This window comes from Arachis hypogaea, chromosome 2 (assembly GCF_003086295.3).
Source record: "Arachis hypogaea cultivar Tifrunner chromosome 2, arahy.Tifrunner.gnm2.J5K5, whole genome shotgun sequence".
In the NCBI taxonomy this organism is placed as follows: domain Eukaryota; kingdom Viridiplantae; phylum Streptophyta; class Magnoliopsida; order Fabales; family Fabaceae; genus Arachis; species Arachis hypogaea.
Genome location: NC_092037.1, coordinates 87,739,139 through 87,755,581, shown reverse-complemented (window position 1 = coordinate 87,755,581; position 16,443 = coordinate 87,739,139). Strand labels below are relative to the sequence as shown.

At 34.7% G+C, this 16,443-nt stretch overlaps 1 protein-coding gene across 3 annotated transcripts; it reads right to left on the bottom strand.

Annotated features, from left to right (window-relative positions):
- Positions 1-3,639: 3,639 nt before the first annotated feature.
- On the bottom strand, positions 3,640-14,356 carry LOC112749454 (uncharacterized). Of its 3 annotated transcripts, none has more exons than XR_011873571.1 (19): positions 13,914-14,280; positions 13,225-13,452; positions 11,158-11,296; positions 10,539-10,690; positions 10,141-10,224; positions 9,968-10,030; positions 9,596-9,727; positions 9,241-9,447; positions 8,157-8,276; positions 7,704-7,753; positions 7,050-7,209; positions 6,522-6,659; positions 5,789-5,911; positions 5,599-5,697; positions 5,252-5,350; positions 5,092-5,181; positions 4,895-4,976; positions 4,433-4,563; positions 3,640-4,350 (listed from the first exon to the last, which is right to left on the bottom strand). XR_011873571.1 is itself a non-coding variant. In XM_029292598.2 (19 exons), the coding sequence occupies exons 3-19, from the start codon at positions 12,199-12,201 to the stop codon at positions 4,204-4,206; spliced, it is 1,938 nt and encodes a 645-aa protein (XP_029148431.1). In that variant the 5' UTR covers positions 12,202-12,253; positions 13,225-13,452; positions 13,914-14,291; the 3' UTR covers positions 3,640-4,203. The 3 variants fall into 3 exon arrangements, 2 of the variants coding, with proteins under 2 accessions (XP_029148431.1, XP_025653491.1); XM_029292598.2 differs by lacking the exon at positions 5,252-5,350 and adding an exon at positions 12,181-12,253 and having other exon boundaries at positions 13,914-14,291; XM_025797706.3 differs by lacking the exon at positions 5,252-5,350 and having other exon boundaries at positions 13,914-14,356.
- Positions 14,357-16,443: the final 2,087 nt, after the last annotated feature.

Below are 16,443 nucleotides of genomic sequence, written 5' to 3'. Positions count from 1 at the left end.
TATGAAGCTCTAGGATTTCCTCTGGCGTCCCGGGGTCTTATATCTTACATTACCAGGCACTATTACCATACTAAGAACCTCCAATTCTCATTCCATACTTTGTTGTTATTTTTCAGATGTAGGGCACAACCCACCTCGATGAGTTGCTTGATAGTGACAGAGCGGAGGATCCTTACTATGTTTTGGGAGTCTTTTGGTTATTTTGATTAGTTCTCTCACTTTTGTATTTATTTTTGCCTTAGAGGCTTACTTTGAACAAGATATTCTGTATACGTTGTTTTAACTTTCAAAACTCTGCATGTCTGTATATAACTATCCAGCTTAAACTCTGCGAGTTGCGGCTAGTACTTTATGACTATTCTACTTATATATCTATATATGTCTTGATGTCTCGTATCTTTATCTTGTGCCTCGATGCGTGTAGCTTCGTGTGAACGTTTTGCGCTTTTGAAACTCTGTTTTGAGCTTATTTATTCATCGGGCTTCTAGAACTACTATTTCTTTCTATATATATTATATATAAGCCTTAGAATTGTCGTGACCTTTAATTAACCTTTACTTTACGACTAAAGGTAAGGTTTAGGGTAATTAGGATGTTACAATAAGAACTAGGTTAAGATATCAAAACAGGGTTGTATCATGGATATTTTTTGTTGACAAATGTGTGAGTTTATATGTAATATGTATGTTTTGTCAGTCACCCACAGCCTATCAGCCAAATTACTCCCATAATCCCTCCTACAAGTATGCTCGTCACGGAATGTCTTAACCTCAAATGATAATGTAGCAGAATTTTTAGCTACGTATATCAACCAAGGACATGTATCTTCTGCACATCTAGCTCTGACCCTCTCTTTTTCATTTTTGATGTACATGCAATCCCTGCCTTCCCACACAAAAACATCTTTCAAAGCTACTTTAAACCTTTCCATTGTTGCGAATTGCATATCCAGCTCAAACCTAACATTGCCATATTCATTGTCCTCATTGAAATCAGGACATGCAACAACCTTTTCATCCTCTTATGAGACAATGGTATGAAACTCTTCAGAGGTATAATCATAAATGATTTCCTCTTCAGACTCACTTCCAACATTTGGATCTCTGACACCTGCTCCTACTGGACCATTATTTAAGCCCATATCCTCACCAGCCACCACTAGAGCATAAGGCCCAACTCCTGCATTGGGTCCGACTCCACTTGCACCTGACCCACTAAGTCTTGAACCATTATTCCCTGAATTCTTTGCAGCTGACCCACTTGTCCCTGCTCCACTCTCCATACCCTTCCTTAAAACATGTCCCTTTCTCCTCTTTCTAGCATACTTCTTTGAGGATTTTAGAGATGGCTTCTTTGGTGTAATAACTTTTTTTTCTATTTAGTCTCTCTTATGATTCTGAATCACTGCTCTCACTCTCATAACCAGGTGGAGGTGGCTTGTATGCTTCATCTTTTGTACTTTCATAAATATCATGTGAAGAAGAAGAAGGCTCTGTCTCTACAATCATATGTTCTACGATCACAAGATCTTCACTAACAGAATGCTCAAAAAACACATAAAACTCCTTTGGGTGATCATTGTTAAGGATGCAATCACACATGTCGTTAATCTCCTTGTCACTCTTCAGAATGTGCAATCCAAGCTCTATGTTTGAGCAATTACAATCCAACCAATACATTGTTTTGTACTCCAGATACCCTAAACTCTTAAGCAGTTCTTCCATGTCTTTCTTCTTCACAAGATCTACATCGATAGGACGAAATCTTGTCACTTTCCCATCTTTGTAACGTAAAATTCCACTTCCATCTCTAATAAATTTGCCATCATGATAAAACTCAGGCACAACAAAAGCAGAAATCTGCATCACATTAAAAAATGACATTATATACACTTCAAAATATCGACTAACATAAATTTTTGAACTTCAACCCAAAAGATTTAAACGCAATAAGGATAAAAAATTGTGATTTTTCTAATCAATACTTGACTAAAACAAGTTTAAACTTTGAACATGCCCTAATTTGTAGATAAATAATTACAGAAAATTTAACCCTAACGAAACCGATTTCTCAACCAATACAAATTTTTAATCATAGCTTCCTATTACGGAGTACGACCTATTGATGTTCTTCACGCACGCTAAGTAAAACATGAAGAAAAGGGAAGAACAGAAATGCCACTCACTGTGCCCGACTACTTTTGCAATGCAGTACCATCATCACAAACTCGTTGTCCCTAGAAGCTTATGAGTACATGCCTTAACTCACAGGTCGTCAATGTTAGGTATAGTTTTTGGAGGGAATGAAGATGAAGGATTTGTTTGGGTTAGAGTAAAGCATAAATGACAAAGGAGAATGGGGGTTATGGAAATTCAAAACAGCCTTCACAATACCGTTTCTGAAATTGAGAAGGGTCAATTGGTCTCAATTTGGAGGAAGACAATATCCACGTGGTGGAGAAACTGATATGTCATCGCTCCACCTTCTCCCATCCGGTTGCAAGGTCCGCTGTAAGCGGTTTCGTGTGTGGTTGAGGTCCGGTGAATCAGTTTTGTATGTCGTCCAAATGGTTAGAGACCAGATTGAGCATTTACTCTTTTTTTATTATGTATATCATAATTTAAACAACGAAAAAAATAATATAAATCGTAATTATAAACAATTTAGGACCAAGTAAAGAAAGAGTAAATTGTAGTTTTTGTTACGAAGACAAACATAAAAATCGTTGTTGTATTTTATGATTTACTACAAAAAGAAATTAAATGCATATAAAACATTACTTTAAATTTAAACTATAATTTATTTGCCAACAAGCCATAACTCAATGGCATTTATCCTTTTTTTGTCTAGAGGTCTCGGATTCAACACCTGATGTAATAGGCTAAATTTTTTTGAGAGTAGAATGAATGATATATCTCAACATTGTAACTTTGTGTTTTTTAAAATTGTGTGAAGTATACAAATCAAATTCTTAGATTTATGTTTAAAAAACAGTTGAGGTACAAATCAGACTTTCTAACTTGTGTACCTCAAAAAGTTTTAATTTTTTAAACACAATTCGAAAAGTCTGACTATAAAAATCAGAGAATCCGATTTTTGTATCCAAAAATCAAAAATCAAATAAGATGATCTGATTTCTATACTTTCCAAAAATCAAACAATTCAATTTCTACTCTAATTAAATCATCTCATATTTCAGAAAAACACCATAACAGTTCATAATTCAGTAAAACAAATATCAAAAGAAAAATGGATGTAATGACCGCAAGAAAAACTACGATTTATTCTGTCTTTATAAATACATATTTACACCACTTGGTATTAAGAGATTTGCTACGCTTTACTTTTGATTGTATTAAGATATTGTTGCATATTATTAAATATCGATACTTTAAAACTATTTTTTTTTAAAATAACCAACAAGGCACTTATTTAAACTTCATTTTAATCTCTTCATCAGTAGCAAGCGTTTCCGAACAGTAAAATATGTTGAATATTCAGGAGTATTTTCTTTAAAAAGAAATTTTTTGATCCAGACTCTCTTGCCAAACTGTTGCCCAGAAAGACGAGCATTAGTAATTACTTTGACACCCATTAGACAGATAAACTCCCATAATTTGAGTGCTGGGCAAAGCATCTATCCATCCAAGTGCAAATAATACACTCTGCATTAAATTAGAAATAGCAAAGTAGTGACCTCTCAAGTGCTAACGAGGGAGGAACCATGAGCTGGATAGTTTCCCAAACAATGGAAGGCCTGTTAATTCTGAACACATTAATATTAACATACTGAAAAAGAAAATCTAACAAATGTAAATGAACTGACCTAAGAAACGGCTACACTTTTTAACATTATAATATCACTACTCAAAAGAAAAATTAATAATATACATTGATATCCTAAGCCTACACTATACTAATCAGGACAACCATAGGAATGCATTCAACGCTAGAATTTGAGGCGGTACCAACTACCAACTGCATCATACAAACTCATCTGCACTGCAGTAATTACCGCAACGCCTAAACTAATTACATACTATAGATCTAGCAACCTTTGAATAGCCAAAACCAATACAACTTCAGACCATCAGTGGATAGACCTGCTGCTGGTTTCAACTGATGTCACAAAATAACATCCGACTCTCATTCTCATTCTCCCACCAGTGGAAAAATTGAAGGCACAATACCCAACATGTGCCTCACCGATTTCGCCTTGCCATAATAGCATGCTGAGTGGCTTTACTGTCGGCTTTTATACGGTCAGCATACATGGGAAGGCGAATTATCTCATTTATTTCGTTCAACAAGTCCTCCTCAGTGATGTTATCTTTAATACTTCGCATAACCTGCAATAAATTGCAAGATAGCTGTAGGCAAGAAAGATGATAATAAATTGATGAAGTTGAAAAATGGGTGTCAATATAGCACCTTCCTGTATGTATTAAACTCGTTCGGAGTTGATTTATCTGTCCTCACTCGCAAGAATACCCATTCCTGATTATCAGAATTCCAAGAGCACTCTATGATCTTTCCAGAATAATCAGCAGGATCTGAATCATCTGCAGATTTTAAATTTAGAGTCAGCAATTTCAATTAGTGCAATTGAAAAGAATAGGGCATAAGCCACCCACTTTAACAACATAAACAAGTAGCAAATCATGTACAGTATTACTAAAGCATTATCTCCCCTCCCCACCCCAACCCAAAAACAAAATTTGTTGACACGGAATTGGTATGTAGAACACTTCAGAAAACATACAGATAACACCATCATTACTTCGTTTATTTCCTGATCACATAGAATAGTGATGTTGATGAAGCATGAGTGAAAAATCACATATCAACTTATGATTAGTTGAAAAAGTATAGTCAAGTAAAAAATTGACCGACCTCCAAATGCAACCCTATTCCCATCCATTAGTTTCTTCTTTCCACGTTCATAGAGAAAAAGTAGCTGGTGATCATCATCGACCTATCAACATGGGCAGCTTAAATTAGTTGGAAGCATCAGCAAGTCAGCAACAATAAATGACCATGTAATAATTGAACAATATCCAACTCCACAATCACTAATGAGATTATACAACCTCAAAGAGAAAATCAACTGAATTCAGCTCCGCATATTTCCATTTTAGCAGGCCCTCATGAGTTCGTGGTACATATGGATCGTCCCAGCCCTGATCATTAATATTGTCAGTAACAATCTCCATCAATCTAGAATCATAAGGAAGAAGTAAGAAAATATACACATGGATTTTCGAGGATAATGAATGGCCCTATGTAACTGGACTATGTGGTAGTCTAGGAACATGGTCCTCTTCATTTTCATTCCCTCCCAAACTTTCACTGAACATCATATCAGATTAAGCTATATCAGCCAGAGACATTTTATTCTCATTCTAACACTGTCGAAGTATGTCCTAATGCATATATCTTAACAAATGAAGCAATCAAACAGGATTGGAAGCAAAGAACCAAAGAGCAATATGATCCAAAGTAGTTTAATTGCAAATTTGGTATCAATATACAAGCATAGGGTTCAGGATAGAAAATCTCATTCTGCTCTTTGGTCCCTTAAGATTATCAAAACCTACCTGAAATATGAGACCATCTGCCTCATGTGAAAGCTTTTTAATGAATTCCTTTAAAAGCTTACTGACAGTAGAGAGCAACCAAAAATCTTTCCTCCTCACCTGAACATTTCAAGCATATCAAAAATGCAGCATGGGAAACTAACGTAAATCTGAACTGTTCTAGGCTAAATTAAATGACCAAAATAAATACCCTAAATGGTTCCAGGTCATATCTGTAGTAAGGGTTCCTGCTCTGGAAAATATGTTGCCTTTCTGTATTTCTAGGTTCAATTACTTCTTTCTCAAGCATCTTCCACCGTTCATAGAAGGGTCGCTGCATCAATTGTTTGCCAATAATCATACACAGCTAGGTACAACTTGTATCACAGAATCAAAACTAAAAAGAGAAAACAATAAACATGGTGGAAGCAAATAATCGAAAGAAAAACTCGAAGTTCAAATTATGTTTCATGAAAGCATATTTTCCACCAACATGTTTTATTGACCCATACAGAGGTTACTCATCCTGTGAAGAAACAAAAAGGAACCAGACACTCATGCTAGTAAGACATAATGTTCATCAGAACCAATTTAATTGCTTAATCAACATAATGCAAAGTAGAATCTCTTTTTGTCAGGCAGCATGTAACTTGTTTCCTGTTGATCTGACTAATAAAAAAATCGCCAAGAGTAACAACTAAGGACAAGATGATAGGTTAGCCCCAAATGCAGCGAAAATATATAAGAAAATGGAGAAAGGAAAAATGGAAGAATGAATTATTTAGGGTTGCTAAACATTTGTCTTAAAGAAAAGTTGGGACAAAATATATATTAAAAACAAAAACTGTATATGACTCCCTACCATGAGAATAGATTGAATAAAATTAATCAAAAACAATGGACATCATCCGGCATTACTTTGAGCAATTACAAATGAACCAAACCTCTATCACTGATACTTGGTTGATTGCCATCAGATCATATATAAGGTATCTTCTCTCCTGCTTATGTGAATCTGGCAATGTATCTATAATCATCTCACCATCAAGTAATGTGAAGTGATGGGTCTTCTCGCCCAATCCCTTAGAACCCAAAAATATAACATAACAGTTTTCATTAGTTTCTTCTTTTGCAATGAGGATTTTATTAAAACGAAGAGAGGAAGAATACAAAGTCATGGGAGGACAATATCCTCTATAAAAGACCAAAAGCTTACAACTTTTTCTCTTTTACATTTTTTCCTTTTTGGGGGTTGTGGAAGGAAGGGGGAGGGAGGGGGGGAGGATCCAAGGTGGAATCAAGAAAAAATAGCTTTTCAGTCTCCCCACATATTGGACAGAAATCATTTGAAAAGATTAGGAGCTTTATTTGTAGTATACTGATTAATCAGTGATGATGGTACTCAAATGTCAAAATCTATTTCATAAGCTCATATATATATAACAAAAAGCAACATATAGGAATATACACACCTCTGTACCCCTGCAGGGAAACCTCATTTGGACCCTTCGAAAGTTGAAATTTCTATCAATTAAGTAACACCCATCCATCGTTATTAGCATCATATATCTTGTACCATCAGCTTTCCATGTTGCATAATAATAACGTTGTCGTAACAACTGCAAATTCTCCCTACATAACAATGATACAAAATTTAATGTCAACTAACAGATAAAACTCATACATGAATAAGAAACAATGTCTTAAACAAAACCTCTTGAAACCAATTAAGACAATTACAAAAATCTGCGAAATCATTGAAGCTCAAAAAACTGACAACTTTTCCAAGAGATCTAGTTTAGATACAATAATAAAAATATATTCCAATTTTAATGATGGGACAAAAGCATCCTCACGGATTTGTACAATTCTCAAAATAAATAATAAATAATTGATCATTTCACACAATATCCCCTTTGACAAGCATTAATAACTTCCATGGACAAACAAGATGAAGATGCATGTAAGCAAGAGAATGAAACCATGATGCACAATCATGAAACAAGACATAATAACAAAAAAAGTATAACAGCTAAAACAAATAGCAGTCCTTGGTCTAATGTTTATAATTATAACATACCAAGATATGATAAAAGAAAATTATTAATGGCTCATGTAAGTAGTACCTGTTAAGAGAAACTGGATGTGAACCTGGAAATTGTGCATGTCCCCTGGGCTGCAAAATATAAGAGCTGAATGAAGGAGGTGACTAATCCCAAAGGAAGTATGAAAAATCCATAAAAGTAGCTAGGAATGTCAATAACCTGGCTAAAATGAGAACTTTTTACATAATAAGACGAAAGCCAAAGGCAAGAGAAATAGCAAGAATACAACAAATGCCTTGAAAACACAAGACATGTCCAAGCACATCAAAAGGCAAGCACAAGGCACAGCAATATGACAATTGACAAGCATAACACACAACTAAATGATAAAGTAGCAACCAGCATATTAAATGACATCAACTTTATTAAACTGTAATTGAATAAGAATGTTTAGCTGCACTGAAGCTAAATTAAAACATTGATTCCAAAAATGAGCTCAAAATCTAAGCAGTAGACTCAGGATGGAAAACCTACCCCAACACCCAATTTAAGTGTTTGATAACAGAACTGCCGGAATGCATCCTGCTGATCAGAAGGTATCTCATCTCCCAAAACATCATCATTTGTCAACCGTGTGTCTGTCTCATGGTTCTCCTGATAGAATGAGGAAAATTTCAGGATTTAAACATGTAACGTGGTTGACTCTACTATTTCCCCATGAATTTGAGTATAACACTATTAAAGAAAAAGATAACATAATTATACCAAACCAACATTCAGGAATGTCAGGTACCACACAGATATCTGGCCTGATGCAAATCTTAAAATTGTCAGACCGCACAGGCAAACACAGACAGACATAAAGAAGTTAACAGTACTAATTTTTCTTCAAATGATACATTTACCTGTCACAGATATGACACACTAGCCAGCAGTGAATGGGCATTATTTTTTTAAAAAAAATAAAATAAAAAATAAAGAGGTGAAAAAAGGAATTTTTTTTTTCTTTGTTGGACTCATTATGTTCTCTTTTTATTCATGGAAAAGGAATTCATTAGAGCAAAAAGTATGGTAGGACTCAAGGATGACAAGTACCAAACAAGAACAGAAAAAGAAATTCAGAATGCAGCAAGACTTTCTTTTCTTTTTGTTTCTATGTGGTAATTTAATTCACTGTGTATTAAATCATTCCCTCTATTCTGAACATTACCTCAAATATTACTTCAGTGAGGTGAATATATCTAAATTTCTATCCTATAGTATTTGGTTCTAGTCCAGTTATATCGTATGGAGGACATAAAATAGGCACTTCAACAACAACCAAAGAAACAGCAAAACCAGTACACTGCCACCAAAACCTTCAAAGCACCACAATGGAAAGGACAAGGTGCAATCAATATTGATCAGCAACTTCGATCAACTTGTTAAAAGCCTGCAACTTTCCCTCATAGTTTTTAAGTGCCACTTAGGACTTATCTAAGAAAATTTTAGATTCTAAATGCGTTCCACGAGACCAAACATAAAATAGGACTCAACACACCAGAAGATCAAAAAGTAATCATGTAGCATAAGATGATAATACAAGCAGAAATACCAAAATTCAATATATTATCCATACATTCAAATGGGGGACTGGTTCTCCATCATCATCATCATCTGGAACTGCTTCACCATTGAGATCAAGTTCAGAAGATCTCTTCCATTCTGGAGTAGGAGGACAATTTACCATTTCAGGCTTTTTTTCATGATAAAATGCATACAATGCATCAATGTAATCAGGTTTGTAGATTCCTGGAGGGCGTGCATCAGAAAATATTTTTATTGCCTACAAAATGAACAAATCAAAACTCTAAATACATAAATCAAGCAACATTTGAAAAAGACATTATGCAAGAGAGAGAGAGAGAGAGAGAGAGAGAGAGAGAGAGAGAGAGAGATACAATTGTAAAATTACTGCATAACTGATTACTGACCTGAGTAACAGACATTGATGTAGTACGCATTAGATAATGGATAATCATGTATCCAGTACGATTATGTCCATGAGTACAGTGAACAAGTATATACTTCTTTGAGTGTTTTTGACGTGATACAAATTGTGTGACCTGGAAATTTAAATTATCACTGACAGATTAGACAATGCCATATTGATATGAAATTTCTTGCACACAATTTTGTAAAAGAAAATGTCAAAAAATTATGTAAGCCATATTGATATGATAAAATAAGGATATTCATTTGAGTAAAAAATGAATCACTGATGAATCCTAGAAGAGGACATGAAATGCATGCCATGTTCTTTTAAATAACTTGAGATGACTGCAAAAATATGATCAAGAACAAACCTCATAGACAAATTGATTCACAGACAAATTATCAGGTACCGAATCGCGCCCCCTGCATTGGATCTAAAACACAACAACAATCTTCAAATGTAAGAAGAAAGTGGCATCACAGTTTTAAGCCACAAAAGATTGAAAAGCATTGAATTGGCAAGCAAAACTTGGCCACTACACACCTTTACATGCTTAATACCCTCTTTCTTTAAATCTGACACTGGATAGTACCGAGTAGTATTTGTCAAATCAATTACCAAGCCAAGCTGCAAATAAAGAGAATCATATGTAAATAAGCAGCATATTTTGTTAAAAAGATTTTCCGGATGAAATCAAAACATTCAATTTCTTTAATTTAGCTGCTAAAGACAAACAGCAGATATTGTAACCGAGTAAACAACTAGATAGACTGATACAACAAAAGTATATTTTTCTATTTGCTGAAAATCCAGAACCTATTTTCATTCGAGTACTCCTGCACCTCAATTTAAAGTTGAGGAAAAACGTAAAAAGGAACACATGAAACAGAAAAACTAAAATACAAATGGAAAGTTGCAGTTTTGTAGAAAACAATACTTACTTTTCTCCCTAAGACTCTCATCTGATGTATCACTTGTTTAAATGAGTATCTTTTACCAGGAGCAATGCAGTCGTTGAATGATTCACCAAGTGGAACCTTAGAAGGTATCATACCAAAAATTTCCTGGCCAAATGAAGGGCAATCCAACCAACCTGCAAGTAAAGAATAAAATGACAATATTTTGTTGTCACATACAACCATCTTTATCTTGATTTCTGACATAAAATGTACTCCAACAACCTCAAATATGACTGAAAGAAATAATAAGTAGATATCAATCTGCATTTTATAAGATAAAAAAATTTCTTCCAATACCATGCATGTGTGCACTACACACATAGCACATCATAAATCTTTTCATTTATATTTAACCAAATTTACCATTTACAAAAAAAAAAAGGAAACTTTACATGTGAAAATCATCGATGATAAATAATAAAACCCAGTACAAGTCTACAAAGTTCAACATAAGGATAACCATCAGAAGCTGACATGCAGATAACTATAGCATCATGTGACCATATTAAGTTACACGGTGAAAGTAAGAATTGAATCACATTAGAGCATTACTGTTGATCACTTCCAAGAAAGCACGTGGACCAAGGAAGGAGACCCTCACCTGGTGGAAGCCTACTTTTATCATATGATTTAAGGGCCTTAGTTTGAAACAACTGATCATATCCACGTGACTGTGATAAATGCCCAGGTCTGTCATCAGAGCGTTCTCTCTTCAATCGTTGTTTTCTCTCTTCGCGCTCCTAAAAGAAGCAATATGTGAAGAATTGCATTACTGACTAGATATTTTAAGGTAAATACGGTTTGAATAATTGTGAAAACCCAAGAAGTAAACATGTAGCTGATAAATGATTGTGCTATTGAACAACCAAAGAGAATTATTGTTGGAAACTCTAACCAGTTCTAATAGAATGGTAACATAGCAAGAAAGAAATCTTGGGATTGTAGGCTTTTTCCTTTTTCTCTGGTCTCCTATGATGTCAAATAAAATTCCAAAAGATCAATCAAACTCCTTTTGCTAGAAGGCTTTTGATTAAAATCCTAATTTTCCACCAGCAAAAAAAAGTTTTCGTTTAAAAAGCCCTCGTTGCATTATTTTAACTATCACATTTCATAACACAGAAAAATCTAACTCAAACTTTGAATTACTGTCATTATGTGAGAGTATGAACAGACAGAAAGATGGAGTATGAGGAGACAGTAGACGGTGGTAAGAAGATTTCATGCTAATCAAAACAAAAATTTTCTTGACTCAAATCACATGCAACATTAAACTGTTTCCAGTCAAAGTTGGACTCAACAAATACATCTTCAATCATAAATCCTTCCTTTTGTATTGCAAGAAGTCTTTAAAGCAATTTCTACCACCTACTCGTCAAAATAATAAGCCACAAACATGCTCAACTCAACACCTTATCATGTTATGATGGCAGCCAATCAAGCACATTTACAATTTGTATCAAGTATTTATGATATTAAGCCTGACTCCAGTTTCCAAGAAACCAAACGATTTATAATATACCAGAAAACAGAGCAGACAAGTACTAACATCATCACTAGAAGAATTGACCAAAACATCTGGGGAGTAAATGGATGGGATCTGAATGAACGACTTTCAGTCACAGACCTTAGAAAAGAAAGGACCCATGCCCACCTTAGAATAGAATGATATTCCCGAATCCTCTAGAATCTTACTTACACTAGATATAAATAGGAGAAAAACCATTAGATGTACAAATTATCAAATAACACAATTCCAAATCATGAATCGGCCAATCAGCTTTGATTCAAGGTGCTAGTGATGCAAATCGGTTAGTTGAAATGATGAGATGATAGAACTGCATTCATTGAGTCAATCATTCAATTCGATTCACATTGAATTGCATGGTTGACATAATTCACAATCACGCACCACATGCGGTCATGCACTACACATAGGTTGGAACATTCGCAAACAAACCAGGTCTTTTGTTAACCGATTTGTAGCCCAAAGCCCACCTACATTTTTTTTCTTTTGAAAATATAGGCACCGAATAAAAAAGGAGACAAAACACTATTTTCAATCACACCTATTTGACCTATAACCAATATTATAATGTAGCTTAAAATTAAAAAAAATAAAAGAATGGCTCGCTCGCCGCTTGGTCTTAGCTTCATATTGATGATAGAAGATTTTGTGATTTTCCATCTTATTTATGACTTCGGTGATGACCTTACGCTATTGCTTTTGTTGTTTCCTAGTCTAGAATATTATTTTATTTATGATACGTCATGTATAATGTAAGTTTGCATTGTGCTTCTAAATCTTACAATTCAATACAATTCACAATTCAATATCCCTAGCAATTCAAGTCTTTAACTGCAATTTGATAACCTTGGTGCACATAATAGTTCATTGACAATCAGTGTTATATTCAAAGGAGAGCACTTAAGCATTAAAATCCTCACTTCAGTACCCCAAAACCCTAAACAAATGTCAAATTTTAGGGGGCATCAAAAGGCAGATCACAGTCAAACCAAATGAAAATCATTTATGAACAATTCACAATTTCTTATCGGCATAATAAATGAGACACTAGTAAGTACTATCATAACTGTGGGAATCAAAGAAACATACACATCCATAATAAGAAAATAGAAACAGAAAATAAAAGATGAGAGGACAGGGTACCCGGCGTGCTATGTCAACTGCACTTTCAACACGTTCCTCTGGTGCATGGTACTCTTCGACAACATGTCCCTCAAAGATATCTTCATCTTCCTCAGGGACTGGCGATGCATTCAAGTCCATAGCAACTATCATCAAGCATCAAGCAACATTCCCTCCTCGCCAACACTACAAAAGAATCTCAAACTGCCCACAACTACCTTTGTTTGCAAGCAAAGCAACCCTTTTGCCCTGCACCATTCAAAAACCGGCCACCCCATTCTTAAACCAGCACGTTCACAAATTTTACCAGCTTGTGGTATAAAAGTATCAGCTCAACATAACAAAGGCCCAAAAATTTTTGCTAAAATCCTCAAATACAAAATGCTCACGCAATAGTGGAAATTAATAAAATATTGCAGCTGAAAAATCAAATACTCTGCCCTTCTATGACAATTAAGCTTTTTCTCCCACCATGATTACCCCAAACCCCAAACTTTCGAGAAAATTTGGAAATAGAAACAAAATAGCGAAATCCCAGTTAGACTCTCTCCTCTGACATGCTCCCAGCTCGCAGGGGGAATACTACCATTATCGAAATCAATGCGGGAAAGAAATGAACCAAAAAATTCACATGCGAAGCTTCGAATTACGAGAGAAACAAAGAAAAGAAGAGAACAAGAGAGCGCCCAAAAAGATCGAAATTTGCAAACCTGAGCAAGCAAAACAAAAGGGAATCGCGGGCGGAACGGCAAAATTGATCGGTGTTGGAACACGGTGGATCACGAGGAGTGGAGAGCGTCACTGAAAGCTGGTGCTGAAACCCTAGAGAGAGAAAGTTGTGGTAGAGAGAGAAAGAGAGCAGGGTTTGTTGGGGTAGAGAGAGAAAGAACAAAGAAGTGAGGGCTGTTTGTTGTAGCTTTGTTTTGTTTTGTTTTGTTTTTATTATTAACGAACGAACGAATGAAAATGAATTGAAATTGCGAGAGAGAGAGCGCAAAAACAAAGGAGGAAGAGGGCGTGGGACGAAGAAATACGTGATTCCGAGATATCTCTCTTTTTACCCACGACTTTAATATTATTGTTAGTGTAAATTAATTACAATTTTAATGAAACTTTGAACACAACCCGACCAAAAAAAGCCATCTATCTCCTCGGGTATTATCTATTTACTTCTACTTATTAATATACTAAAGATAAATCTTTTTTTTTTGTTTTCTATGGCCCAACCCGCAAGGCAAAGATTAATTGATGGTAGTCCTGAATTCATTGATCAATGAGTTATTGTATACACAAAACATAATTTGAATCTCGATATTTACTTAAACGAACTAGTGAGCTAACCACTAGATCAACCCAACTTCGCTACTAAAAATAAATCTTACTCTCATCCTATAATGATAATATTGTTTATGCACTGACCCACTATAAGAACTTGACCCAAAATGATTAAAAACTCAATTAACAGTCTACAAAGATTAAAAAATCAGATCTACTTTGGCAGTTATGTCTGACTTGATATACCAGACTTGTATTCAAAGTTCAAACTCACTCCACTTATATGTTCGACCTTATCTGTCCAACTTGGTATGCAAAATCTTAACTGCACCTACAAATATGCTCATATATTTAAATATGAGATCTTAACAATTCCAAGATAAAAAAGGGGTTAACCACCCCCACAAAAGAGAGAGGAAGCTACAAAGTGATATGATTCCGTCAATACCTATCCGACCTCATAGAGGTCACGACAACAGTAGTTCAGCCCTACTTATCTAAATAAGTAACTAACTCATAAGATATCTCCTAATAATCTAGAGTAATATCTCAACAACTTCTCTAACAAAAGAGAACGGTTATCCACCATCAAAAGTGAAACTACTCTAAAAAGTGGTTATTAATTCTACTATAAATATCATGCACATTCAAATCCCAATTTACTAAAAATCTATTTAAAATCCTTACTAACTTAAGTATCAGAGTTTCTTGTAGATACTATCTACACTTCTCACGAAAAACTCGAACGGCAGTACCTCGACACCACTACAAGTCAGACGTGCTTTAAATTATTCCATAATATTTTTACGAATGAACTTTTTTCTTATCAATTTCCTCTACTTATTTAATTTATCTGTTTTGCTAATTTTATAATTTTATTATATTATATCTTTCAATAAAATATTTGGTATTTTTTATATTAATTGTGTAAATTTTTGTGTTTTCATACACATGCTTCATTTTTTAAAAGCGGTATCAGAACTCTAAATTAAATTTTGGATCAATTTATTTAAATATATTATCTATGAAGTTCGAAATTCAACAAATTAAAGTGCTGCATCAATTTGAAATTAATATATAAAAGGTAACCAATATATGTTTCAATACTCGACAAGTGTCGTTACTCCATATTTAACATGTTTCACATGTTCTATTTTTTAAAAGCGGTATCAGAACTCTTCTTTTTTTTTTTACCAAAAAGTGCTCAACACATTAAGGTGGAGCAGGTAGGACTAAAAGAACGCAAATAAAAACACAAGACAATAGACACAGTAAAACAGGTTATAATCCGTTGTCATCTTCGTCATTGCCATCAACAACTAAACGGATCAACACCACATCATTCTCTATAACTCAAAAACGACCTATCTTTTATTCCATCAACACCTGTCTCTGAGTTTTGAAACACTCTGCTATTTCGTTCTAACCAAATGTTCCAAGTAACCGCAAAGAACCCTATTAACCCCTTTCAATCGAGTATCTGGGAACTCCTTTAACCACTCCAAACTAACGAGAATCCTATCAATGCGGCTACAAGATCGAACTCAAAACCATGTGAACTTTCGATCAATTAGCGATAAATCCACTAGTTGTAAATCCTGCACCCAATCCTTAAAAACTTCTGCAGTTGCCGGTAAACTAACAGCACATTTTCTTTCCTCCAACCATAATATATCGTTAAAGCCTCCCATGAAACAAAAACGGAACCTGACATAAACTGAAAATATAGCTCAACTCCTCTCACATCACCAGTTTCTCACTCCGGACATGAGCTCCATATACCAAGCAAAATGCACATTGAAAGTTATTTTTTTGTAAGCAAACCTTCAACGCATAGCCAACCATTTTCTTTATAGAAGTTCGAACATTTAAACTACAAATCATCCCACTTTAATAATAATCTACTAGAGGCACCTATTGATTCCACATAATCCTAACCCACCCTGTCACAACATCATACTCGTG